Source organism: Oryzias latipes, chromosome 11, assembly GCF_053564925.1.
Source record: "Oryzias latipes strain Hd-rR chromosome 11, Olatipes_Hd-rR_3.1".
NCBI classification, from domain to species: Eukaryota; Metazoa; Chordata; class Actinopteri; order Beloniformes; family Adrianichthyidae; genus Oryzias; species Oryzias latipes.
In genome coordinates this window covers 27,696,041-27,722,159 of record NC_136247.1, presented here as the reverse complement: position 1 = coordinate 27,722,159, position 26,119 = coordinate 27,696,041, and the positions used below count along the sequence as shown (strand labels likewise).

At 38.9% G+C, this 26,119-nt stretch overlaps 1 protein-coding gene across 5 annotated transcripts in view; it reads left to right on the top strand.

Annotated features, from left to right (window-relative positions):
* Positions 1-26,119, top strand: part of col14a1b (collagen, type XIV, alpha 1b) — a 114,649-nt gene that overhangs the window by 81,007 nt on the left and 7,523 nt on the right. For all 5 annotated transcript variants that reach the window (XM_011480659.4, XM_011480658.4, XM_020706881.3 and 2 more), the window contains 15 exons: positions 2,304-2,420; positions 5,903-6,052; positions 8,996-9,070; positions 13,810-13,949; positions 17,289-17,556; positions 17,854-18,018; positions 18,111-18,149; positions 19,564-19,702; positions 19,784-19,926; positions 21,135-21,244; positions 23,068-23,226; positions 23,868-23,945; positions 24,317-24,403; positions 24,782-24,835; positions 25,946-26,041. In XM_011480659.4, coding sequence (XP_011478961.1) covers positions 2,304-2,420; positions 5,903-6,052; positions 8,996-9,070; positions 13,810-13,949; positions 17,289-17,556; positions 17,854-18,018; positions 18,111-18,149; positions 19,564-19,702; positions 19,784-19,926; positions 21,135-21,244; positions 23,068-23,226; positions 23,868-23,945; positions 24,317-24,403; positions 24,782-24,835; positions 25,946-26,041 — 1,820 coding nt within the window. The remainder of the gene's footprint in view (positions 1-2,303; positions 2,421-5,902; positions 6,053-8,995; positions 9,071-13,809; positions 13,950-17,288; positions 17,557-17,853; positions 18,019-18,110; positions 18,150-19,563; positions 19,703-19,783; positions 19,927-21,134; positions 21,245-23,067; positions 23,227-23,867; positions 23,946-24,316; positions 24,404-24,781; positions 24,836-25,945; positions 26,042-26,119) is intronic.

The window sequence follows — 26,119 nt, the reverse complement described above, 5'->3', positions numbered from 1 at the left end:
CGACAGGAAATGATCCTGCACCTGAGCACACACCAGGTAGGACATGATGCAAAAATTGCAGCACTTTGAAACAGGGGATTTTGCTTGCAGAGTTTCCCAGAAAATGTCTGAGCTGTGGACATTTATGTTCTGACACCTCCCGTAAAAGCGCATTGGACATTTTTAGGATGTGTCACATGCAGGATTTTGTCTTTTTTTAAATGTGTGATTTTTAAAGTTCAAGGTCTAATGAAAAAAAAAGGAAATAGATTCAATGAAATGTTTGTATCAAAGCTTTAATTTCTCCTTTTTCCTGCTAACAGTGTAAATGAACAGAAGCCACATTTTTGTAGCAATGTGCTGAATTATAACAAGAAAGTCAATCCAAACTTGTTGACAACGTTTAGACCAAGTTAGTTACACAAAAGCAATGTTTTTATTGATCTTCTAGCAAAAAAAGAGAAGAATTTGTCATAAAATCAATCAACAGATCAATTAAAGACCCACTCCAAACTTTGTTAATCTATTTTAAAATCATTTCCAGTGTTTTTTATATTTTTTTTCATTAAGATTATCGTGCTTTTAGCCAAATGTTGTTTGTTTAACTGTTTTTCTCCAGGACATAGTTTCTGCAGACCGGCCGTTGTTCATTTGAAATGTGCCTCTGAGCCCAACCAAAGCTAACATTACTAGTGCAAAAAAGGCAATATTCTAGTTATCCAGTTGGAGCCAGATTCCAGCTCAGACTAGGAAAACAGAGATGTACATGGATCCATTTGTCTGCAGGTGGATGCATCAGAATGGAGCAGAGCAGGGAGCTCATGTTCTGCCCAGCGTATTTTCTACGTTTTTTTTCATAAATCTTTTTTTGTCAGCTCTGATTCATGATTTGAACAGAGAATTACTCAGAAATGCAATTTCAATCTTAATTGGCTTTATTATCCTCAGCAAAATGTTACAAGAACACGTTAAAAACAAGAACACGTCAAAAACTCCTAAACATTATTTTCGTTAGAGGGGGTCTTTAAAACAGTAAATTTAAATCAGTTAAATTTAATCCTTTGAAGTGTTTTTTTTTTTAAATGAAAGCTCCTGTATCAGACCTTGTGAGCTGGAAGTTTTCAGCACACTTCCTTCAGGGATCCCACCGCTTTCACATGCTGCGCGGGATCCAGGATCCCGGCGGTTTCTTTCTTGTCGTGATCAGAAACTCTCAGAGGTTCTCGGTTAGTCTTCGCGTCACATGGCGGAGCGACCTCAGCGCACTTCTTCCAACCTAAAGCTGCAGCAACTGGGAGGCTCTGATGGTTCTGACACTGCATTCCAGCCAACAAACAAACGTGGGAGAGGAAACGGGAGCCAGCGCTGCAGGAACAGCTGGATTCCTCCTTTAGGGTTAGAAGAAGCGAGCAGCTGCAAGTTGGATTTTTTTTTTTTTTTTTTGTGAAGTTTGAGCGTTGCACATGAGTGGAAATGAATGAAGAATGCACCACAGCCACATAAAGTGTACATAAAGACATTTGTCTCTAAAATAAGAAGGCATTTCATGGCAGTTTGACTTGAAAACTTAAAGCTACAGAGGGTTTGTAAAGTTTTCTTGAAAGCACAAAACATCTTGGTGCCTCAGAGATTCTGGATAAAGAGGCTCTTCCTCGGTTTCTCTGTGGGAGTTTCTACAATCGCTCTACGCTTGAGTTATGCATGTGTGTTGAGGTCAAATTCATGTAGAAGAGTCACTCGGCTCAACTCAAAGAAAGTTGGTGTCAGAGGCAGAGTAAAATATAGCGGGACCATCTGACAGAGGCGCACGTGGAAACGTCTGTCAGCTCACAACAAGGCACGCTTCTCTAAAGTTGGACCCTGACAGTGCACGCATGCCATTTGCATAAATAGATTGTGTGGGTTTGTTTGGAAGTGTGCGCACTGGCTGCATTTCTGGAGCAACTGCCACTTTATTTTATTTTATATATTTTTTCCTGGGTCTGGAAATAACTTCATGAAAATGCACATTGGTGTCCTTGAAACCAACCAACCAACCAGCCGAGCACTTTGGAGTCTGTCATCTGAAAGCATGATTGCGTGTGGTTTCTCTGATCTGAGCTCATTACAGTTCCATGCGGTGTGCAGGGAGATCGCTTACAGCTCCAAAATGATTATTTTTAGAACGCCAGCAAGGTTTTTTTTATGCTTCACTGCTGAGTCTGTTGGCCTTTTCAAGTCAAAACATCCCAGTTTTGTAGGGGTGTGAGTCACTCTACCGGCCTGATGCTTATACTTCCTTTAAAGACATCACACTTTTCCCTTTTTCTGTTGTTTATCTTCAGTGTACCTGGGAGTGACCAACCTGAGCACATACCAGGTGAGGATGACCAGTGTGTGCGCTCAGTGGCTGACCCACAGACACGCCAGCGCCTACAGGGTGGTCATCCAGCCACTGCTCGGTGAGTCCAATATTTCACACCAACAACTTATTTAAACTTTTCTGTGTGGTCAACATGAATTATTTAGTAGCATTTTATGCCATTTGAATAAATAAGAGCAACATCAATTCATTGTGTTGCTTTTATTCATCCAAGCCTTGGATGGTATTGTTTTCTGTCATCGTTTATATTTCTATGGATTTGAGTTTATATCATAGCATAGTTTAGATTAAAAATCCCTATGTGCTTCACAGCATTATAGAACATAAAAATCTAAGCTGTGACTAAATGCTTACACAATATTTTACTGGATCTTTAAAAGAACCGACATATCCGCTGCAAAAGGAAGCCTTAGTTATGGGGATCTTTGAGGTACAGTAACTCTTTCACTGTTTACACGACCATCGTGAATCAGAAAAGCAGCTTTATATGTAAATTTTGCATTGAAAAAACAATGTTTTTGTCATGTTTTGTCATGTTTTGTAATCTGCTGGAATCATGTTAATTAGTCGATGGGAATTTAAACACTAGAGCTAAAGCTCTGATGTTAAAGGGTTAATCATACGTGCACCTTTGGATGGATGCTAAGTTGTCCTGTTGTGGCTATTTTTTTATGTGTGTTTAAGAAAAACAACAACTTTAAATCAATCTTTAAACTGTACTGGGAGGATCTACTTAGTTTATTTTTTTATTTAATTCTCAGGGCTGCAACAATTAAAAGCAGCACTGCAGCTGCAGTTAGCCCAGCGGCTATTTATCGTCTGTTGTTGTGGACAGATGTTAAAATTGTCTGCCTAAAAAGCTAAAAGCAACAATTTAAAAGTTAAATAAAAAATATGTGCAGTGTAAAAAATACAATTATAGGGCTTATTACTTATTATCATTGAAAATAGTTCAAAAAAAGAAGAAAGTTAAGGCCTAAAATGCTGAAGAATGGAAACAATATAACAATTTAATTTTTTTTATTTCATTTAGAAACATTTTTAAGTCAAAACACTTTAAATGTTCACAAAGGGGGCTTCAACTGACTTTAATTCTGTTTATCTCAATAAAAATAAAGAGTTGATTCATGTAAAGTTAAGAAATATGAAGAAAGAAAAAACTAAACATATATGAATGTAGCATAAGGTAAAAGAAAAAATGAAAGATTGCACAGAAACATGTTTGAAAGGGCAGAAAACAGTTGTTTGGGGTGTTTGAATGATATTGTGTTCAAGAATGCATTGATACCTTTCAGTTGATCTGTTTGCATTTATTTCCACCTGATTATATACATTGTGAAAAAAATGCAGATTGTATTTCTAGTTTTGCTGATTACACTCCTTAAATTTTTCTAATTTTATGCTGAAAAACAAAGAAAAACAGGATTTTGTTAAAACCCCTATTTGTTCAAACTAATGACCTAAAACGACTCAAAGTCTTCCTTTCATATTTGTATTTGCATTTTAATGAGATCATTTCCTTCTTTGGCTGCCAAAAGGAAACGCCATAATCACTTTCAGAAAAAAAGCCTGCAATTATTAGTCATCTCCTTACTTCTGATTCTCGGCAGCCGCCAAGAGAAATAATTGTGCGCTGTCATTTGTGATAAAAAAAAGTAATAAAGCACAACAACACACTAAAGTAACATCAAACAACAGACGGTTTGTCCGTGATTCAATATCACAGGAGCACCAGCCAGTCAACACCTCAAAGGGAAGATGGACTTTTAATAAAAGCCGTCATCCCCCAAATAGGAGATAAATTGCTGTTATTCATCACCCTAAAGCCTGAAGCAGTAAAACTACCATCATTAACGTCACATAAAAGGCGTGTAATCCCCAGGGTTTCCTCTGCCAGCTCCAAAGTGTTGGTTCCCCCATCACACAATCGACCCAAACAAGGATTAATGTCCGCACAGCTGCTTTACAATGACTTTGGAAACTGAGACGCCGCTAAAGAAAGCAGGGAACAGTTTGACTTTATCAAGTTGTTGTTGTTTTTTTTTTTTTAAAGTGGGTTTGAGGATTAAAGCAGGAAATACCAGCAGTTTGGTCTAAATCAGTACTTGTGTTTTACTTTGAAAAAACGTGTGCAGCCGTTCTCACAGATCCAGGAGTGTTTTTGCACCTTAAACATTCTGCAGCTCCTTTACCAAAAACCACTCCATCCACTCATAAACCCTGAGAATCCTAAAGTGTGACTGAAGTGCATGAACCAGGTTAATTAAAGCTGACGCTCATCTGCATGAACAAGTAACCTTTAGATGAAATATTGATGCTGCAGCAGCTGAGAAAACCCCTCCATTCATCCACCGCACTCTAGCAACAGTTTGTTGGAGTATTCCCAGTATTTGCTGCAAATATTTAGAATATTTTAATATTTAGAAGTGACTCATCAAAACCCATGAAACATGACATTTAAAAAATGTCAACATATTGACACATAAGTACATTATTACACACTACTTGACTTTAGTTAATGATCACTGTTTTTAATTAGGCATATGGGATTTACGTGTCTTTTTTTGTTTTATTTTCTGTTTTTTTTCATCATTTCTGTAATGAGTTTGATAAATCTGTGTAAATTCTTTATTGCTTTGACTACAATGCTTGAAGTAAATCAATAAATCAAATCAAATCAAAATCAGTTTGAACATATTGACACATAAGTACATTATTACACACTTCACGTTTCATTTATTTTGTATTTCAAATTTTCACCTCAGTATAAAATCTGTAACAAAATTGTAGTCACATGCACCCGTAGGGGTGCTGCAGGTTTTTTTGTTTTCCGAGGTCGCGGGGTCGTATGCAGGTGGGGCTGGTTAAGTTTATCATGCCGCGCGCCAATGCTTCACCCATGGGGCTGAATTTAGTAATAGAGTAATCATCATGGCATCATTTCCATGTGTATTACAAAATTCAAAGTGGGTGAAAAAAAACAAAAAAAAAAGGAAACAAAAATTATATTTGTTGTTGATGTCTTCAAATCAACATCAACGCTTGCACAAAGTCAGGGATCTTGTAGGATTATAGTCATGTGTCGATCAGCAAATTATACCAAACAGAGACTTAGAATGATCAAGGTCAGGCAAAGGTTAAGACCCAGCCGTGAACCGAAACAAGAACAGCTGTGTAGGAGGTTAACTGTGGGTGAGGAGCAGCCAAACGGCCAGCAAGAAGAGGCTGTTCATGTCCTGGTAAGATTGAGCTCAGCAACAAGACACAAAGGTGGTTCTACTGCAACAGCAAGGTCTCTGGCACACAAAGACTTTATAGCAGTAGATGTGCTGCTCAGAGCTCATTTGCAGAGTGTTTTCTTTAGAAGTACGGTCCCTAAACAGCTAAATAGTTTTGATGATTCTTAATGTCAGTCTGTCTAGAACACAAAGACCTCAAGCTAGAAATAAGTCTGAATTCATTCAGACATAAGAAATGTCTTTGCTCTTATTTGTCCTTAGAATGACTTTTGCATTGAAGTAAAGGTGAATGACGACGCCAGCGTTTGTGTTTTGACTGCAGGGAGTCAAAAGCAGGAAATCCGACTGGGTGCAGGATCCAACCTACACTGTTTCAGCAACTTAAAGCCCAACACAGAGTACAAGATCAGTGTTTACGCTCAGCTGCAGGACGGGACGGAAGGACCTGCTGCCACCGCCACTGTGAAGACATGTGAGGCCACACCCACATTCACATGCAAAACCGCAGCAATGCCTCCACGGGAAGTTACCTTTACACCGAGAGCTAACAGGCTTTGGCTTTGCTGCATTTTTAAGCTTTTAAAGTTAGGTTTCATTGAATCTGCACTGGAAACGAGGCAGCCTGAAAAATGGGAAAAGAAAATCTGGCTGTGCAGCAAACAAGAAACCTTGTTAGATATTAAAATCTTGAAGCAAAGAGTTCAATACAACCACGCAAAAAATGAAAAATAAGCCAAAAAAGTCCGTTAGAAATATTTCAAACTGAATGTCAAATAACCCAATAAGTATTTGCGCTAGTTCTAAACAAATGCTTTGCATTTTTTAAAGTTTTTCTCTCCCTAATTGTAGTTCATTTTGATTAGTGACAAAAATGAGTGTAATAAGTGTAAATGACTAGTGTTAGAACAAAACAAGAATATGATATTAGTACAGGTTGGCCCATCTTAATAAATTCTCATAAAAACTAAAACTATTCTCAGAACATAAATCCAAATTTTCTTTGTCAGTTTAACTTGTTCACATTTATCACATTTTATAATTACATCCTTATATTTATACCAAAACCAACAGTGCAGTTGAAGGTGTTTGAGTCTCAGGCTGTTTCCAGACTGGACACATTTGTGTCTCCTCAGAGATCTTTTCGTTGACGAAGGCGTCCAAAATTGGTCCGACAAAATTCTTAAATTTGAATCAATGAACTCTTTCGACAAGGATTGCAAAGTACAGGACTTCCATTGTTCTTTATCTCGTTGCAATTCCCCGCCATCGTAATCTCTGGCCAATAACCGTAGAGATCTTTGGGTAAGTGGCTTTTGTTACAAGCTTTGGTTCAAAACAGAAATGTGCGGTGCACGTCAGTCTGAATACAGACCAAAGGTCCAGGACTCCATCCGCTCCCAATTAAAAGTTTAACTCTGTTAGGCAGACTTTTGCAGCCTGAATATACCCTCAAAGCAAGTTTTTCCATTGTCTAACATACGGAGCAAAATGATTTTGACTCATTTTAATAATAATTTCTTGTATTTTTAGATCCTAGCTCTTAATGAGACAAAAGAAAATTCTCAAACAGGCTGATTTTGAGAAAATCTTGGAAAGATGTAGAGCAAAGATAAATGATGATATCCTTGAACCTGCTAAACTTATCTTTTATGTCCCAAAAGAAGGTTTTCAATCTTTGCAAGCATCAAATCATTTGCAGTGTACAAAAAAGAGAGAAATTAGAACAGAATAATCAGAGATGCCTGTCTACAGCCCAAAAACTGTATAGTACTACATGTTTAAAGTCCTAAACACTCATTTCAATAAACACATAGCAGAAGCGCAACAAACCCACGCTCTGAAACCCAGAGCTGTCAGCGCTCATTGTTACGAGGAGAAACCAACGCAGGCTGAGGGGACAGTCGCGTCATTTTCAGCATAAAACGTCTTTCATGACTGTGGGAGCTGAAAGACGGATCCTCATCCTCCTTTCAGAACGAGCCTTTTGTTCTGCAGCAGCAGCAGCTCCAAACACTAATCAAGACGAGGCGGGGGAGGCAGGCTGATGTGATGGGTGGGGATCGTGTTCTCTGGGCGTGTTGTGCAGTTAATTCACTTGCTTTTCCACTTTATCGGTAGTTTATGTTCCCTGCAAGCATTTCAAAAATCCTCCTGCTTTTCTCGGAGAGGTTCAATGAGATTTGGTGTTGGAGGAACAAAAAACACGGAACCTGTGGAACGTCGTGGAGGTTTGGCGGCACGGCGTTGCCTTTTTTTCCACAAAACCCAGTGATCTTTGTGGAAAAATAATTAACTTTTACCTGTTATTTCAACATCTTTGTTTAAATTTTTGATGATCAATCCAAACAGAAATAGATAGTTTTTAGTGATATCTTTTTGGTTACACCGTGCATACATGACCTACTTCTTTTAGCCAGCTGGGTGTAAGACAAAAACACATTTAGCACAATAAATAATGCATGTTGCACAGCACAAATTGTGTATTTTAATTAACTTTAATATTTTTGTTTATCCAGATGATTTATTTATAGAAATATTCTCTCAGCAGACTTTCTGTGCGGATTTTTATTTGTTTTTTGGTTAAAGTCTATAGTTTCCAAGAGATCACAAAAAACATGTGTAAAAATATTTGAAGGCAATTGTCTAAAAGTCAGACTTTGTGCCGCTTTGTGTCTACAGTTTGGGTAGAAGAAGAGTGAGACTGAGGTAAAAAATAAATAAATAAATAAAAAGGAAAAGGAGTGGAGAACTGCAGTGGAGACAAAAGTGTTAGAGATGTAAGGGGTTGCAAGTAAAACCAAGAAAGAAAGAAAAAACCAGAGGAGGAGTTGCATATAGAAAGTTAGACCTTTCCCAAAAGCCGGTGTTTGTTTGCTTGAAGTTGCTCCCTGCTGTGATGCAGCTCCGCACGGCGGCTTCTGGATGATTTATGGCTTTGTTTTGATTCAAATGAAAGCCTGAGCCTCAAAATGACTATCCCCATCGCTGCAGGCAGCCGCTGCTGAACGCTCCCTACCTGCCATCACAAGTAATTCCCAGCCTCAGGTAGCTGATTTACTGCAGAAAGTGTGTCTGTGTGTGTGTGTTTGTGTCTGGGAGGGTGGGTACCGCACAACCCCGGGTATCAAGTCTAAAAGTTGAGCGGGGAAGTCAGAAGCTGCTTGTTGTTGACTGCAGTTGAAACTATGATCAATCTACTAAATTATACAGAGCAGGGACCACACGGCTACATGTAGTCATTTGACACGTTGTGTATGGCGTGTGTGTGTGTGTGTGTGTGCGTGTGTGAGCTTCCTTCAGAGGGCAATTCATCTTCACAGCCTCATTTGAAGCTGACGAATGCTTTATTATAAACTAAGCTGTAATTGCAGGTTTTTGCATCTTCATGTTTGTGTTGCTGATTCTCTCTGTGCAGTACCGGTCCCGACCCAAGCGCCAACCAAGCCCCCCGCCACCACGCCGTTACCCACAATCCCCTCTGCCAAGGAAGGTGAGAATGTTCTGCCGTTGGTTCCACGTTGATGATGGATCGATGTGTTGCATGCTGGGGAAGGGTTTAATCTGTGCAGAGGCCTGCTTTATGAGGCCGTTTAGCTGTTGGCACATGTCGGGAATAAAAAGCCTTTATAGGAAAAGCTTAGAAAACACTAAAGTGCTTTTTTTTAATCCTGTGCCAAAAGATTTGATGGGCACCTTTACTTAAGTATCTCATTTTACTTTTATAGAAATTTGAAGGCATTAATATGACAGTTTCATGCATTTTCCCTCCTTTTAAAAGGAAAAATACTTCTTGCTTCACTTTTGGAAATGTCGGTACGTCATACTTTCATATGGATCTCAACTTTATTTATCACACATTCCATGAGAATCAATGAGAATCAATGCCACCAATGTCAGGGACGACTCTTAGAAAACATGGCATCTTAAGAACGGAGCTGAGGCAAAAGTGAAATATTTAAACCAGACATCTTACCAACTTTGTACATGTATGAATATGACAACATACAAAACAAAACAAAACAACAAACATGCTAGAAAGTCTCTTTTCTTAAAATAGTACAAAAATGAAGATACGTTTGTGTTGTATCAATGTCTCTTGACCAAAAGTTGTCTACCATTAGAAAGTCTTTCTAAAACCGTTTCAAATGTTGTCATATTCATAAAGAACATGTTTTTAGGGGATGAGCAGAAGGGTTGAATACACTTCTTTCAGGATTTGGACTCCGCCATGTTGGAGCCAAACGTCGCCAGGAAGCAGTGATTGGTCCAAATCAGTCCTAGCCGTTGTTTCTATGGCAACTGCTCTTGCAAATCAGGAGTGAGCTTGTTGAAAAATCCATACCTCTATGAGTTGAAAGCAGGCTATACCATATCTGTCAAATGTTTTGAAGGATGGACGAGGGGGGACCACCGGGCACCACCAACATCATTAAGAGAAAATATCAGAAAAAAAAGAAGGATTAGTAAGAACATGTATCAGAGCAAAAATGGTTCTTCTGACCAATCACAGCTGTTTATTTCTCCTTTGAAGGCTATGGGACTTTGGCTTCTTTGGAGTCAGCTGGTACTTTCTGTTAGGACTGTGAGTCCAGTTCTCATACACAGTCAATGATCTAATCACAACAATGATATATGGAATATGGTTTATAAAAAATAAAGATGAATTCTGAAGCTTAAAAAGCCGTTGAGGTGTCCCTGCAGATGCCTAATGGAAATGCTGATTTTGATTTCCAGCAGGGCTTTGGCACCTGCCAAAAATACCAGGTCCAGGCTTAGACATCATGTGATCTGTGATCGAACTGACCTCAACCCTACCAAAATTCTACAGGTGTTGTGAAGAAAACCAACTCAACAACACAAAAGGAATGAGGGTCACTGTCAGATCAACCTGAGCAGAACACAATGATGTCACTCTGCACTCAGGTTCTGCATTTGGCACAAAACCAAGAGTTTAATATTTAAAGTGCCACTAGAAGAACAAAAATGAGCACTTTCTGACTGTCTGTCCTTAAAACTTAGATCTTTTTGATTTTAATGATCGGATCTGAAGATGTCTGGTCATTTCTTTCTTAGTTCTTTTATTTGTCATGAAATTAGGAGGATTAGGAAAACCACTGCAAGTTCTACGAGGGAGGAATGTTTGCTTTTCATAAATGTAGCTGCTGACATATTGAATTTAGAAATCACATTAAAATATTAAAGACAATTCTTTGAAATGCTAATTTTAACAAGTTGTGTATTAGTTATTAAGCATTTCCTAAACAAAGAGCACCTGCCCAACAATTATGTTAAAATTCTAAATATGTTAATGTTTTAAAATTATGAAAAATAACATTTCACCACCTTTTCAATGTGATGCCTTGATGCACTAATTAGCAATTTGTTGATTCAATTAAACACATTTGAGCACAAATTATAATCTTGTCAAATTACAATTTTTTAGACAACCTGCCCCCCAAGAAAGTTCAAAACAATTTTATGTTTTAATTTCCTGAACCTAAAGTGCCTTCATTAAGGTTCAGAAGGGGCGCTGCCACTGCTGCTGTTCTACTGCTCCTGCCGCTGCTGCTGCTGCTGTTGTTCTGCTGCTGCTGCTGTTCTACTCCTCCTGCCGCTGCTGCTGCTGCTGCTGTTCTACTCCTCCTGCCGCTGCTGCTGCTGCTGTTGTTCTGCTGCTGTTGCTGTTCCTGCTGCTGTTCTACTGCTCCTGCCGCTGCTGTTGCTGCTGCTCCTGCTGCTGCTGCTGCTCCTGCCGCTGCTGCTGCTGCTGTTCCTGCTGCTGTTCTACTGCTCCTGCCGCTGCTGTTGCTGCTGCTCCTGCTGCTGCTGCTGCTCCTGCCGCTGCTGCTGCTGCTGTTGTTCTGCTGCTTCTGGTGCTGCTGCTGTTCTACTCCTCCTGCCGCTGCTGTTGCTGCTGTTGTTCTGCTGCTGCTGCTGTTCCTGCTGCTGTTCTACTGCTCCTGCCGCTGCTGCTGCTGCTGCTGTTGTTCTGCTGCTTCTGGTGCTGCTGCTGTTCTACTCCTCCTGCCACTGCTGTTGCTGCTGTTGTTCTGCTGCTGCTGCTGTTCCTGCTGCTGTTCTACTGCTCCTGCCGCTGCTGCTGCTGCTGCTGCTGCTCCTGCCGCTGCTGCTGCTGCTGCTGTTCTGCTCCTGTTGTTGTTCTGCCACTGCTGCTGCTCCTGCTGCTGATGCTGCTGCTGCCGCCACCGCTGCTGCCGCCGCTGCTGCTGCTGCTACTGCCGCCGCCGCTGTAGCTGCTGTCCGAGGGGAATCCAAGCAAATCCAGACCTGACCCGAATGAACCAAGAATCAATTAGTCCCCCTCCAAGACGCCCCGACTCAGACTGAGAGAACACAAACACTGATCGCCGCATGAGCTGTCTTTTAATTCAATCAATTAACAGGCAGCACTGCTGAGAAGAGCAGCACTATCAAAGAGAACAGTCTCATATAAAGGACATTTATTTTTTATTAAGAAACATTTATTGCCCATAAATGTTTCATTTGCCATAACTGCACACAAAACAAATTCAGATGCAGATGAAGAAAATGTTTACTAGCAAGTACAGAAATGTTTAAAGCAGCAAAAAATATGGATACATAAAGGCTGCTTTAAATCATTTATTAATCAGATTAAAGATCGACAATTAAAAAAGCATAAGAAATTATATAAAGTCATCACATTTTAGAAACTCAAAACAAAATTCGGGAAATCAAAACATACAAAAACAAAAAACATAATTCAAAAAAAATCACAAGGAATCAAAATGAAACAAAATAAGAAGCTGGAAAAGGTATTATGGGAAATCGCTGATTGATGATGATGCATGAGTTTTGAGGAAGAGGGAAAGCTGAAGGATTTATTTGCCTGAACTCTGGTAAAAGGTGATCAAGTAATTACTTAACTTTTGCCAAAACTTAAAAAGAAATATCTTCTGTCAGAACGTTTTTACCGTGCCAAAAAGTTGAGAAAACCTCATCCCATCAGTGTCCCATATTACCTCCCTTCATCAGTTTTTATGTTCTTTCAGTTTTTAACATTTCATTTTGATTTCTCAATTATTACTTTTGTGTTCCAAAACATTTCCTTTAGGTTTTGTTTCTAGAATTGTGTTTTGATTTCTAAGTCTTTAATATTTGTTTTCCCTTTTTTAATAGCCATCAAGCTTTTGATTATGGTTTTGCATCAAGTGGTTTGCACTTCAGGGCCACCAAAACAAAAACAGGTTGTTGTTGATTTTTTGATCTGAAGATCAAACTTTTGACAATTTTAATTTATCAAAAGTTCAAAATCTTCCTGAATTTAGTTTTAGCAGATTAGAATTAAAGTGACGGCTGGATCAGTTTGGGCCAACGGTTCTGACTAAATAAAGCAACTGGTCTTTAGACATTAGGCATATTTTCTTTAAAAACAAAACCAAAAAAGGATATTTTCCAATGTATTCAAAAATGGTCATATGTAGAACTCTTTATTTTAAAAGAATTTGTCACTTAGATATGTTTTCCTAAACTAAGATTTCTAAACAGGACAAACTACTTTCTTAAGATTCAGTTTTTACTGACATTTAATGATTAAAGAGGTAAAGTCATAAATTGTTATTAAACCCAGATCCCTGAATAAAGAGCTAAATTATGTCACAGTGGAGCCTATTCCTTTATCATTTTGGACATTTGGGACAACGTTAACATGTTTCAACACTGAAAGACATTTCTGGTTTCACTTAAATTTGTTTTTTTATGTCCAAAGAAATTGCTCCTCTGGGTTTTATAAATAAAGATAAAGATAACTTTAAATAGGACATTTTTTGCAGTATTTTTGTAAAGTTATTTTGTTGAAACTTGCAGTAGAATGAAGCAGATGATGGAATTTGGGCCGATCAATGTGCAACTGGCTGACTCATTCTTGTGATTTTCTTTTAGGAAAACTAAGTGACTTGAATCAGTGAAGAAAAGCAACACAGGCACCTCGTGTTTTGCATTTAATCAGCTGAGCACAGTTTCAATCGTTCGCCAGTCAAGTCCTCTTCAAATCTCATCAATCAAAGATTTATCTTCCTAAGAAATGCGTTCTGTTTCATCCTTTGATTCTCTCCATTAGGATCTAATTGGTTCCTTTTATGTTTTTTTTTCTTTCTGTCATCACTATTTATTTGGGTCAATTTCAAAGAACACATACTGTTTGCCTCATCTTTTTTTTTTTTTTTTTGTATTTCTGTAATCACTTCTTAGTCTGCAGAGCTGCCAAAGCTGACTTGGTCTTCCTGGTCGATGGATCCTGGAGTATTGGAGACGACAACTTTCTGAAGATCATCCGTTTCCTGTACAGCACTGTCGGAGCTCTGGACCGGATCGGACCGGATGGCACTCAGGTAGCAAAGATGCAATTCCATCCCGTTACTCCCCAGTATTCCCTCAAATACGCACCAGAAAGTTCTAAAAGTCACGGTCTTAACTTAAAAAACAAGGCTAAAAGCTGAGAGCGAGGCAGAGCGTTTCCTTCAGGGCCACGGGCCAAGCTGCATTCTGATGGGGCCGCCATAGATTTTCCATCCTTGTTCTGTGCAGCCGTGGCTTGACACGCACTGCGGTGGCAGGAGACGAGGAGTAATGAAAGAGATCTTGATGACCAATCCTCTGAGTCACTATCGATTGCATTTCGACCCACCCACGGAGCGCAGGACGCCCTTCATCGGGATTCTCCTGCTGTAGCCAAGAAACTCTGCTCAAAGTCTCACAAAGCAAACAGACTCTGCAGAGAAAAAGAACGCAGCAACAGTTTATCTAAGAGGAGAAATGTACACAGAACATTTGAAAACTATGAAAACATTCAAGTATTGTTGTATTTTTTTGTGTGCAGTTTTGTGATTTTCTCTTCATTTTTTGCCTCAGTATTTAGTCTTACTCCCTTTTATGAAAATTTGCCGCCTGTCATGTTCCAGGTTGCTGATTGCCTCGCATGCACTGCCTATCTCCAGATTTTCTTTTAGCTTTGCCAGATTCTCATCACAACCTCCAAATGCTTCCTGTCTGCCTCGCCGTTAATGCAGCAGGAAACGGCTGCAGGAAAAGGTCATTCAGATTTGGCGGAAAACTGGATCCTGTGCTCTCTTCAGTGTTTTAGGAGAAGGTCTTCTGAATCACCAGAGAAAAATGCTGCCATGCATGAAATCAACAAATGCGTTAAACATTCACAAAGATTTTAGAATGAGGAATACATTTGCTGGGAAGATCAGTGCGATCTTGACACAGATGCAAAGTCTGTGCTTCATTATCTGCTTTCTGCAGATGGGAGTTCAGGTTGATCAGGTAGAGAGCGGATGTCAGTGTTTGCATGTTTGGGGGTTTTATTCATCCCTGCTTTATAGCCTTGGTGTTAAATCTGCAAAAACTGAAAGAAATACACAACCAGGGACAAACGACTGTCTTCTAACGGCCGTTCTCTGTGTTCTTTACTGTCATTAACATACAACTGATCCCTCCCAGTAGTCCCAGGTGACCGAAACCCGCTTTACTTTAGATCTATTTGCACTCCTCTAGTTCTCATACGGCCGAATAATCAAAGATCTGCTCAGACCTCCGTCAAGCGGCTCTCCGTAATGCTTCGTTATGAACGGCGCAAACAAAAGCTATTCCTGTTTAATCTCTCTCACAACTCTCCTCACAGCATCAGGATTATGTTCAGGCTCAGTTTGACATAAATGGTGAGTTGAAGGTGGAAGCTCACACAAAAAAAAGAATTTCCAGCTATTCAAACTGGTTCTTTTTTCCATGGAGTAATAAAAGCACAGACACACCTGTGGGAAAAGAATAAAGGAGCCTAAGATATAATGTGGCATTAGTTCCACCAGCCGATGTAAATCAATACATCTGTTTTGTTTCATCTTTATTTTTGATGGGAAAGCTTAAGCTTTAGTCGCATAGTCCTGTAGGGGGGGCGACCTGTGCGAGTGCTGCAGGTTTTCTGGTTGTCCGTATCTGTGGAGGGTCATAGAGAGGAGTGGCCACATCTTAAAGGCTCGTGCAGCCCCCTCAGGGGACATCATGAAAATGGGGGGTACCATTGTGGATGTGGTTTGTGTCTCTTGAAGTATTGATAAAGCTAATGTTATTTAAGCACACTCAGTGCTTACAGTGATGCTGTTGTAGGATGTCCTTAAGCCACGCTCTGGTCGTTAGTAAAGCCTTAGTCACATGCTGCAGGTTTTTGGGATGTCCCGCCTGTAGAGGATTGTAGAAAGGACGAGCTGCATCTGAAGAAGAGCATGTGAAAATGGGACATACAATTGTGCGTGCAGTAAGTGTATTGTGAAGTATTTGCAAGGCTAATGTAAGTGAAATGCACGCTGCCCTTTACACAGCCTTCTAGTCATTAGTAAGGTGCGAGCACATGCAATGCTGCATGCACACGTGCGGGTGATACGAAAGTGTGCAGGGTTCAGGGGGGGGGGGGGGGGGGGTATGCAAAAACAGATGGACTAATTACGGGGTGTACGAGTGTTCTCAACAACCTGACCCCTGCAGCATGCAGGTAGAAAGAGGGGGACCTGGCGGCAGACAAAATGGCGTCCAGACATTATTAGACGGAAGTGAAAATTATACAAGACTTCAGAATTGGAGCACCTTTTATTATTACAACTGTTTTTGTAAATAAACGGTTGAGTGTGCAAGAAAAGCTTAAAACGGAGCAGAAAACGGTAATTGTCTATTTATTTCAACATATATATTAACAAAAGTGTCCAGAGGTAATCACTGGAGCTAAAGCTTAGACTAACATTACTCTTTAAACCTTAACATGAGCAATGGGAATCAGATTATTCTGTGGCAGAGAAAAGTGGCTTTGTGCCAATATTCAACACTTTATATGAGTAATGTGTTGCATATTGGAGAAAAACTGCATTTCTCTGCCGATCAGCTGATTCACACGGCGTCTTGTGTTAAAGGTTTAAAGCTTAAAATGGTAAGTAACTGTTTTGATTGTGAGTTAAATTAGTCTTTTTCGACCAAAAAAAAAGTATTTCTTTGATCAAAATTGGGAGGGGAACTTCCGGTTCTGGCTAATGATGTCGGCTCTCGGGTCTTCTTGTATTTTTGCGTTATGGGCTCACCGGGTGCTACGATCTTAGAATGTTCTGCGGGTCACCAGTGTAGTACGTGTGTTGAACACATTTTCCCATTTTTCTCTTGCAGACAGCCCAAAACTACCCAAAAGTTCTGACTAAGTCTTTAGAACCGTGCTTCAAGATAAATTTGGTGATAAATTGGTTGGTTGGTTGATTTTAAGCATTTTAGTCAAAACAATAAATAATTCACACTGATACATCAAACTCATTACAGAAATCATGAAATGCATAGATTAAAAAAAACAGGAAAAAAAACAAAGACACACTTAAATCCCATTTTTTTAATTCAATATAGTGATCATTAACTAAAGTCATGTAGCGCTTGATTAATTGCTTGAAAAGGAGTTGGAAGAAGTGAGTATATCTAACCCTACCCCTACTGAGTTATTTCATTTCAACTCCTGGTGGTTCTCAAAACTATTTCAATAGTAAAAAAAAACAAGCTGAGGTATTTAATTCTCCATAGATAGGCTTTAGACGTCCCAACAACAAACACACATCTCTTTGTAATTTAACTTAACCTGATATCATTATTTTGTCTTCAAATATGCCACACTAACATCTTAAATTCTCCTGCTGATCTGACAGGTGGCCATTGCCCAGTTCAGTGACGATGCCCGGACCGAGTTCAAGCTGAACTCGTACACCAACAAGGAGCGTCTGCTGGACGCCGTCAACAAGATCTCCTACAAAGGTGGAAACACCAAGACAGGCCGGGCCATCCAGCATGTGAAGGAGAACATTTTCACTGCAGAGGGAGGAGTCAGGCGGGGGATCCCCAACGTGCTCGTGGTCCTCACTGATGGTCGATCTCAAGACGATGTCAACAAAGTCTCCAAAGAAATGCAGATGGAAGGTCAGAACTTCACTGTGTTCCTCAAAACTTTACAAAAATGGATTTGAAAAGTTTCACATTTGAATCCAAAAAGTGAGATTAATTATGTTTGAACACTATAAGCTAAAAACTGTAGAAGAAGTCAACAAGTTACCATTGTGCCATGCAGTGAAGGATCAATAATTTTAGATTTATGTCAAATAAAATCCTTCATTTTAATTGCATGTTTGGGAAAAATGACCTTTACAGACTTTTTTGTCTGGAGATTCCCATGTTGAAGACAAAAGGTTTGTTTATCCTCTCCGTCTTCAAATAAAGGCTACATTGTGTTTGCAATTGGCTTCGCTGACGCCGACTACGGCGAGCTGGTGAGCATCGCCAGTAAACCCAGCGACAGACACGTCTTCTTTGTGGACGACTTGGACGCCTTCCAGAAGATCGAAGAGAAGCTGGTGACCTTTGTGTGCGAAGCCGCCACAGCCAGTGAGTTTCCGCCAGCGCACAGTTTCCGTTCTGCAGCTTAAAGCTGGACACCATCATTAAATGCTGAATGGGACTTCTTGTTGTTTTTTCAGCTTGTCCCTCTGTACCCATGAGTGGCAGCACAACTCCAGGTAAACTTTTTAGGCTTTTTTTTCCCGTTAAGGTCTTTTCAGTAAAGACACATCTGTGAGCAGCAATGTCTGCTGTTTTCTTCCTCCATAAATGCTACAACCATGACTGTATATGAGAACTGGATGAAGGGAGTGTGACATCACCCATAGAAAACGGCTTCACTTGCGGCTCCAACCAAATGAAGCCAATTTAGTCAGGATTTTTTCGGTATGGATGCCTCCATGTGGAGCCAGGCGTCATCAGTGAGCACTGATTGGTCCGAGTCAGTTTGATTCATCACTTCTATGGCAACCATTCTTACCATTGAGGAGTGAACTTGTTGGAACTCCACACCACTACCACTTCAAATCTATCAATGAAACTCTTTGAATATTCAATGCGAGACCACCTACTTTTATTGAGGCATCTGATTGGTCAGTTTATAACTTGACCAAATGTAAGGATTAGCAAGAAAATGTAAAAGACAAAGGGGTAGTGGAGCAGGAATGGTAATTCGGACAACTAAAATGACCGAGTATCAGCTGTTTATTTCTCTATCTATGGGATTTTGGCTTCTTGGAGCCAGTGGGTACTTCCTGTTTGGGACACGAGGGGGAAGGGTTCACTCAGTCCAGTTTTCATATACAGTACAATCAATGGGTACAAGATACAAGTATTTGTATTTTCTTTTCCCTAAAATGTAAAATCTTTGCACATTGTTCTTTAGAAAATATTTGAGAGGGTCCTTTAGCTGGAATTAAAACCTGTAAAGATCAAAATACATGATTTTACCCAATTTAATAATAATAATAATTAATAAAATTAACTTTGTTCTGATGAACAAAAGTTTTCCAATTAAAGATAACGTTTTATGGATTTATTTTAGAGCATTTTTGCCTATCAAATTTAAAATGTAGATTCAGAGATTAAAGTTATGTTGTTCATTTTGCTTTTTGTATTTACTGTGACAGAAAAAGCCCAGAGTAAAGAAGGTTTATTCAGTTTTCTTTTTTATGTTTCTTTTTATCCCCACGTTACACCATTTTTATTACACAAATTAGACATTTTCAAAAGAGACACATGTCTGCATTGAAACCCCTGTGGTAAAAAAATGATCTTAACAAGAATTTTTATTTTAGGAATAAGTTTTATTGGCTTAGATTTTTTTTTTCTTTTTTAATAAGATAAAAAAATAAAATATTGATACGAATTTTTTTTTTGCAAGGCAGAAAAAAGACAGATCCTTTTCCTTTCTTGTTCATTGTACAAACACTATCCTGAAAAACAATCAAATATTGTCTCTCCAATGTTTTTTGGAGTAACATTGTCTTTGTTTTTACATGCTGGTTTTATGTTAAGTATTTCATCTCTGTAAATGCCATGAATTCAGCCTTCAGCTCATAGTAAAGGTCTTATTTGATCTGGTTTTCTTAGGTTTCCGTATGATGGAGCTGTTTGGTCTTGTTGAGGACCGGTACAACAGCATCTACGGCGTTTCCATGGTACCGGGAACCTTTAATGCCTTCCCTTCTTTCCACCTGCACAGTAACGCTCTGCTGGCTCAGCCAACCAGGTGAGGCTGACATTTGTTCTGGTTTTACCACGCTCAACAGTTGTATGACCTTTGTGACCTTTAATCTTGTGTGACTCCCAGGTTCATCCATCCAGAGGGGCTTCCATCAGACTACACCGTCTCCCTGCTGTTCAGACTGCTGCACGACACTCCAGAGGAGCCCTTCGCCCTCTGGGAGATCCTCAACAACAACAACGAGCCTTTGGCTGGAGTCATTCTGGACAGTGAGTGAGCAACTGCAGCCATCAACACACAGCTTTGGGTTTCAGCTTTCACGTTTTTGGGTTTATCATTGAAAATTGCTTTGGTAACAAGGTCGGAAAACACTAACTTTAAATAATGCAATGAGTTCCTTACTTTCCACTTGGAGTGTTTGTGCATCCCAACTGGAGTAGTAATCATTTGTACAAATATGTTTCAAATATACAATCAATTACACTATTCTTGGTCTATTTTGTATTTAGATAATCAGAAAATGTATCTGAGACAAAGAAAAACAGAAAATGTCGGAGGATTTATTTAGGTTATTTATTTACCCTGAATTGGAGTCTGATGACGGATGTACAGGTCAAATGTTTTCTATATTGGATAAAAAAAAGAAAAATAAATATAAAATGACACAAAAAAACTGTCATCTTCTTAAAATGCAGCCGTTGACTCAGTTTAGTGAGAGTATTTAAAGATGTAGATGCACTATTTGGTAGATTTAAACTATATATACTAGTTGAAGAACTAATAATAAACGCAGTTTTTTTGGATAAATACAGCCAGTTTTTTGAGACATTGAAACATTTTTCCTGCCAACAGAAAGTTTAACATTTTCATTAACTGCAAATTATACCAACTTCTTACTGGCTACGTTTGAAGTTTATTAGTCTATTTACACTTTAGGTTGGGGTTAAAAAAAAGTTGGCTACTCAAAATTAGCACGGATTTCTGCTTAGTTTAGATTTTGCCCTTTGAAAACAGAGAAAGTTTATATAAGCTGCTGGCTTCAGCAGAAGACTTGAGACTTTTTATGCCAAGAAAATATGACATAGAGAAGTGAATATAAGCTTCATTAGACAGTTGATAGAGTCATCCTCCTAGCTCTGAACAAACATGCTTTAATCCTCCATCTAATAATCACAGAGCAGCAAATAATTTCAGAATAATTCCTGAATCCTCATCGTTTCTTTCTTAAAGAGATATTAGGTCTGATATTAATTCTGCTTTAAGATGCCATGTAGAGAAAAAGACTCTCGGCACTTTTCCTCAGTAACAGCAGTGATGAGGAGGGTGTCCTGAGATGAAGGCGAGCGTTTTAATTTGTTGTTGTGCGTTTCTGTTGTGTCAATATGTGCACATAACCTAACGTTGTTTTTTAAATGTTGCTGCATATTTGAGTGTTAATTGCTCATTTTGTAAACATGTATGGGTCTTTTTTTCACAGATGGAGGAAAAACTTTGACTTTCTTCAACAACGACTACAAAGGGGACTTCCAGACGGTCACTTTTGAGGGGCCAGAGATCAAGAAGCTCTTCTTTGGCAGCTTCCACAAGGTCAGAGCCCCACCTATGCTTGTTTTATTTGATTATTAATTCAGTTAATATCATTTTACTTCAAAACACATATTTTATTAATGTGTTCTCTTTTCTTTTATAAAGTCTCTTTCTTGATTTACAAAATAAAAGTCCTCCTTCTTCTTTCAAATGACTCTCTCTCAATGCTCCTATCACTGTATAGACACATTTAAAAACATTAATAAAGTTTTTAGCTGCAAAAATATATATATAATAACTGTGAAACTCCATCGTTACTCTTTGCAGTCGGGGAAATTATGTATAGGAGCAATAAATAAATACATAAAAGTAAAATGCTTGATAGCAAAAGATCTTGTTTTTTCCTGAAACTTAACTTAACCACCACGACTCGTTTTAGGCTACTTACCTGATGATTTCATGCACTCTGCTGAAACTGAATCTGACTCGTGTTTCTGTCTGATGTGGACTGATGTGCACCCAGCTGCGGTTGCAGCACCGGCAGGCTGGTTGCAGCTGAGTCATGCTCTGAGTCTGCACCCGCTGGTGTCGTATTGTGTTATAGTCTGTGCTGTGCGGGTGCCGAGGGACCTGCTGTCTGATCTGCAGTCACTCGCCGTCAGCAGAGCTTATCCTGCTCACCTCTTCACCTTTTGTGCTGTCATGTCTGTCTGTGTCTTCATACACAGAGGATTTTTTTAAGTCCTGGTAGACCAGAACCTTTGCGGCCCTCAGAAATCTGGGTGGCATCTTCAGAGGTTGCAGATCAGAGAGCATCTGGGTTTTTAAGGTCAACTATGACTGACAGTTAACCTCCCTGACACTTTGAAGGTTACAGCATGTCTGAAAACATACAGAAGTAGTTTCAAATTAATAAAACAGACATCAGGAGTATAATTCAATAAAATGAAACCTTTGAAGTACTGTTGCATCACTTTTAACATCACTTTTAACATTCCTAACAGGATTTATTGTTGGTAATTCATTAGACACCATAGGAAATTGTAAAACCAACAGGGTAAAAAGGAATTTCCTCATGAATACAGAAGCCAAAGTTTGTTTTTTACTCGTTTTAACCTTGAACAATCGCCATCAAAACTGAGAGCTGAACAAACAATTAAAAAAAATCCTGATATTTCTCATAAAAGCTTTCATTACCCCCCCAAAAAAACTAAGAATCTGCAAAGGAACTACAGCTTTAGAGAGAGAAAAGAGCAAACTTTTAATGTTAACCCAGGAGGCCTGATGCAACACATCAGTATTCCTGTGCTCATGTCTAAGCTGCGTGGGGTTTAAAGGGAATGAGCACACTACCTGCAAAAATTAAGAAGTAATAATCAGAAGATAATATTTGGACTCAAGATTGTTTTGTGATGTTTTTTCCCTGCGTGTTTTGCTGCTATTCTATATTGTTCAAGCTACATTTTTTAGAAGTATTAAAAACCTTAAAGCTCTAAAAACTGCAATTGTTTTTCTTCTCTTTGAAATACTTTTTTTCACAAAAAAGTTTTTGCAAACTAGTCTTCACGTGTCGGGCCCAAAAATAAGCTGTTTGAGCATTACACCAGCAGAGGGCGCTCTCCTTCCACCTTTTTTTTTCTTATAGATGTTTTACCTGAATTTATCTGTATTTATCTCCTTGCTGCCATTGCAAACAATACATTTTATGCTAATAGAGTATTTATGGCACAAACAAAGCTATCAATGTATGATCTATTATATATAAATATGTCATTTTTTTAGATATTGCATCAGGTTTCAGTCACAAAAATGCATAAAAACAACTTTTAAAAAGTGATTTCTTTTTTCTTCTTTTTTTTGTTATTTTCTCATTTTAAATTTAGCTTCATGTTGCAATTAGCAAGACTAGTGCCAAAGTGTTTGTGGACTGCAAAATGGTGTCGGAGAGAGCGATTAATGCAGCAGGAAACATCACCACAGACGGACTGGAAGTTCTGGGCAGGATGGTCCGCTCCAGAGGGAACAAGGACAACTCTGCACCGGTGAGGAAAAACAGCAAAAACACACTCACACTTTTTAGTTTTTACATTTTAAGATGCTTGAAAACATTTGAAACAGGCCTTACCTGTCTGTGTAGGGTCTAGTTTTTCATCACAAACCTGTCTAAAGAGGAAATGATTATGACGAATTGCTGTACTTGAAAAGCTTAAAGGTGGCCTTCCGATATCAGGCTTTTATTCTGAAAATTCTGACTGTTATGGTTGCTGCTAATCTCTTTTGTTTTTTACTTATTTTTCCCCCTAATCCCTTTAACTGTGGCTTTTACTTCTTGCAAATATTATCTCCAATTTTTTAATGTTTTTGCTTATCAGGAATCAAGACGAGGAGCATAAATAGTGATATTAGATCAGGTTAAATCAGATTTAATGTGATTATTGAGCAACTAAAAATAAAGTTTTAAAACAAAAGCATCATGTCTGTACTTTTTATAGTTTGGATCTTCGAACTGAAACCCGCTATTGTCAAGTTTGATTTAGCAATTTGTGTTAATTATTAACAAGATGTTTCTGAGCTCAAATATCTTTGCTAAACCTTTAGATGAAAGCCTGAGCAGCGTTTGAAACCTCTGAAGCAGTTTTAATAACGATGGTATTTGGATTTATCTTTGAATCTCCTGGTGCAGTTTCAGCTGCAGAACTTCGACATCGTCTGCAGCACATCATGGGCCAGCAGAGATAAGTGCTGTGAACTTCCTGGTCTGGTAAGATCCAAGCTCAACCTTATTTCCAATTTTTTTTTAAGGACTGTTGCTTTCATATCTATTAAAAGCAACAAAAGCAGCTCTCAGTTATTTCAAGTACTAAACCTCCTGATGATGATTCACACAGCACACGCCTCACGAGTTCTTATTAAATCTATTTCAAGTAGTTGCTTGTTTTCCAAAAGGGATTTTTATTGCAATTACTCAATAAAATGCATCTTTTCCTAGAGATTTCTGCTTAAATGTCTGCTACAGTTTTTTCACAGATATCCTCTGATTTGGGCTTAAAGTTCTGTGTCACGTTTCAACATTTCATTCTTTGGTGTTTTTTCCTTTTCCTCTGTCCTCGGCATGCTGCGATGTTCACCCAGAGGAAGGAGGCAGAGTGCCCGGCCCTGCCCAAAGCCTGTACCTGCACACAGGACAGTAAAGGCCCCCCCGGCCCCCCTGGAGTACCGGTGAGCCACGCACACACATGCAGTAACCCCATACGGCTGCACTGATCGTGACCGTACACCGTTTTTGATTTATCTCTAAGTCAATTTTCTTCCTTTGAAGTGTTAAAACTCTATTTTAGAAGTAGAGTTTCTCTATAACATGTTATGTTATTATGATAATATAGTTTTTGGAATTTCCTTTTTTTTTTTGAAGAAATATAAGAACAAAACTCCATCAATCATCTCATCTGTTGTCACTTTATTTAATTTAAACAGGAACACATTTTCCTTAACTTTGCATCATCTTCTGCATCAGTGTTGTCTGTCGTTCGGGCTTCTGCAGATCATTTTGCTGTGAAATCTGTTCATGCTGGGCCTCAAATGCTGTCATTGTTTCAGGGAGGCCCTGGAATCAGAGGAGCCAGAGGAGACCGTGGAGAGCCAGGTCCAGTGGTAAGATGCTGGTTTGTTCTTCCACAAAAAGGACAAAAAAAATCTGGAAGCTGTTCTCATCCATCTGTGTGAAAAAGGGCAGTGATTTCAGCTTTCAAAGCAAACTTTTGTCATAAAAGTTTACTATGATTGCAGGATTACTCCTGCAGAAGTAAATATAACTGTCTGCAAAGATAACTTAGGGTTCCTAAAGTTATCAAAGGTCACATCAGTCAGCAAAATAATGGCTTTTTTATGACAATAAATATTTCCTCTGATATTTTTAACCACTTATCCACTCTGCTCTGCCATCCTATTTTCCAATTTTGGATCTTTAATTGGTTTAAATATCTGAATATTTTCTGAAAAGACAGTCAGAACAAAACATGCAAATGGTGAACACGACAGAAAGGGCAAGACAGAAAAAAACGTGAAGGAAACTGATTTGTGACCACAGGAAACCAAAAGAGGAAATTTGACAAAACCTGTTTGGCCACAGTCACTGCAGAAGTTGGGTGATTGCTTAGTCAACTATTTACCACAAATGAGGCCAAACTTCTGCTTTTCCTCTTCTTCAGAACTCTAAAGTCATCATCCAGTCAGTCATGTCTCATAACTCCAGCAGTCACAGACTGGAAGGACCAGATTGTTTTTTTTCTTCTCTTTTTTAAACATGTTATTTTGATTTTGCAAAATTAATTTTGTTTTCGTTTTGTTTGTTTTAGTTTTGGAATTGTGGTTTGATTTCTAAAAAGTGTTTTTGCTTTGCTTTTTTAATAGTTGTGATTTTTTTCAAAAAGGTTTTTGCATTGACTGATTTGTTTTGTGATCTACACAAAAACATTGTAAATCCTCCCCAAAAGTATCTTTTAATCTCAGTGGAACTTTATTTAACCTTCAAATACTAATTTAAAAAAAAAAAGAATCCCCTTTCACCCCTCCGCGAATGGTTTCTCCCCCAAGCTCGGGTCCTCTAACAGGGGCCTGGGAGCTTGAGGGTCCTGCAGGATCTTCCTAGCACTGAAAAGTCTCAACTTGTTTTGTGTGTGAATTTAATTTTTTTGTTGATTTTTTCCAAATAACCTCAAATTCACCTTGAAACTTTTTTTTGTTTTCTTTTGTTTTCTTAAGGGTCCTGCTGGTGCTGTTGGGGACATGGGTGTCCCAGGACCCCAAGGACCTCCTGGGCCACAGGGACCCAGTGGACGCTCCATTATCGGACCCCCAGTAGGACTCTTTTGCCTTTAGGTTCTCAGTTTACTCTCTTTTGGTCATCTTTTTTTAAAATAAGGCTTTGATGTTTGT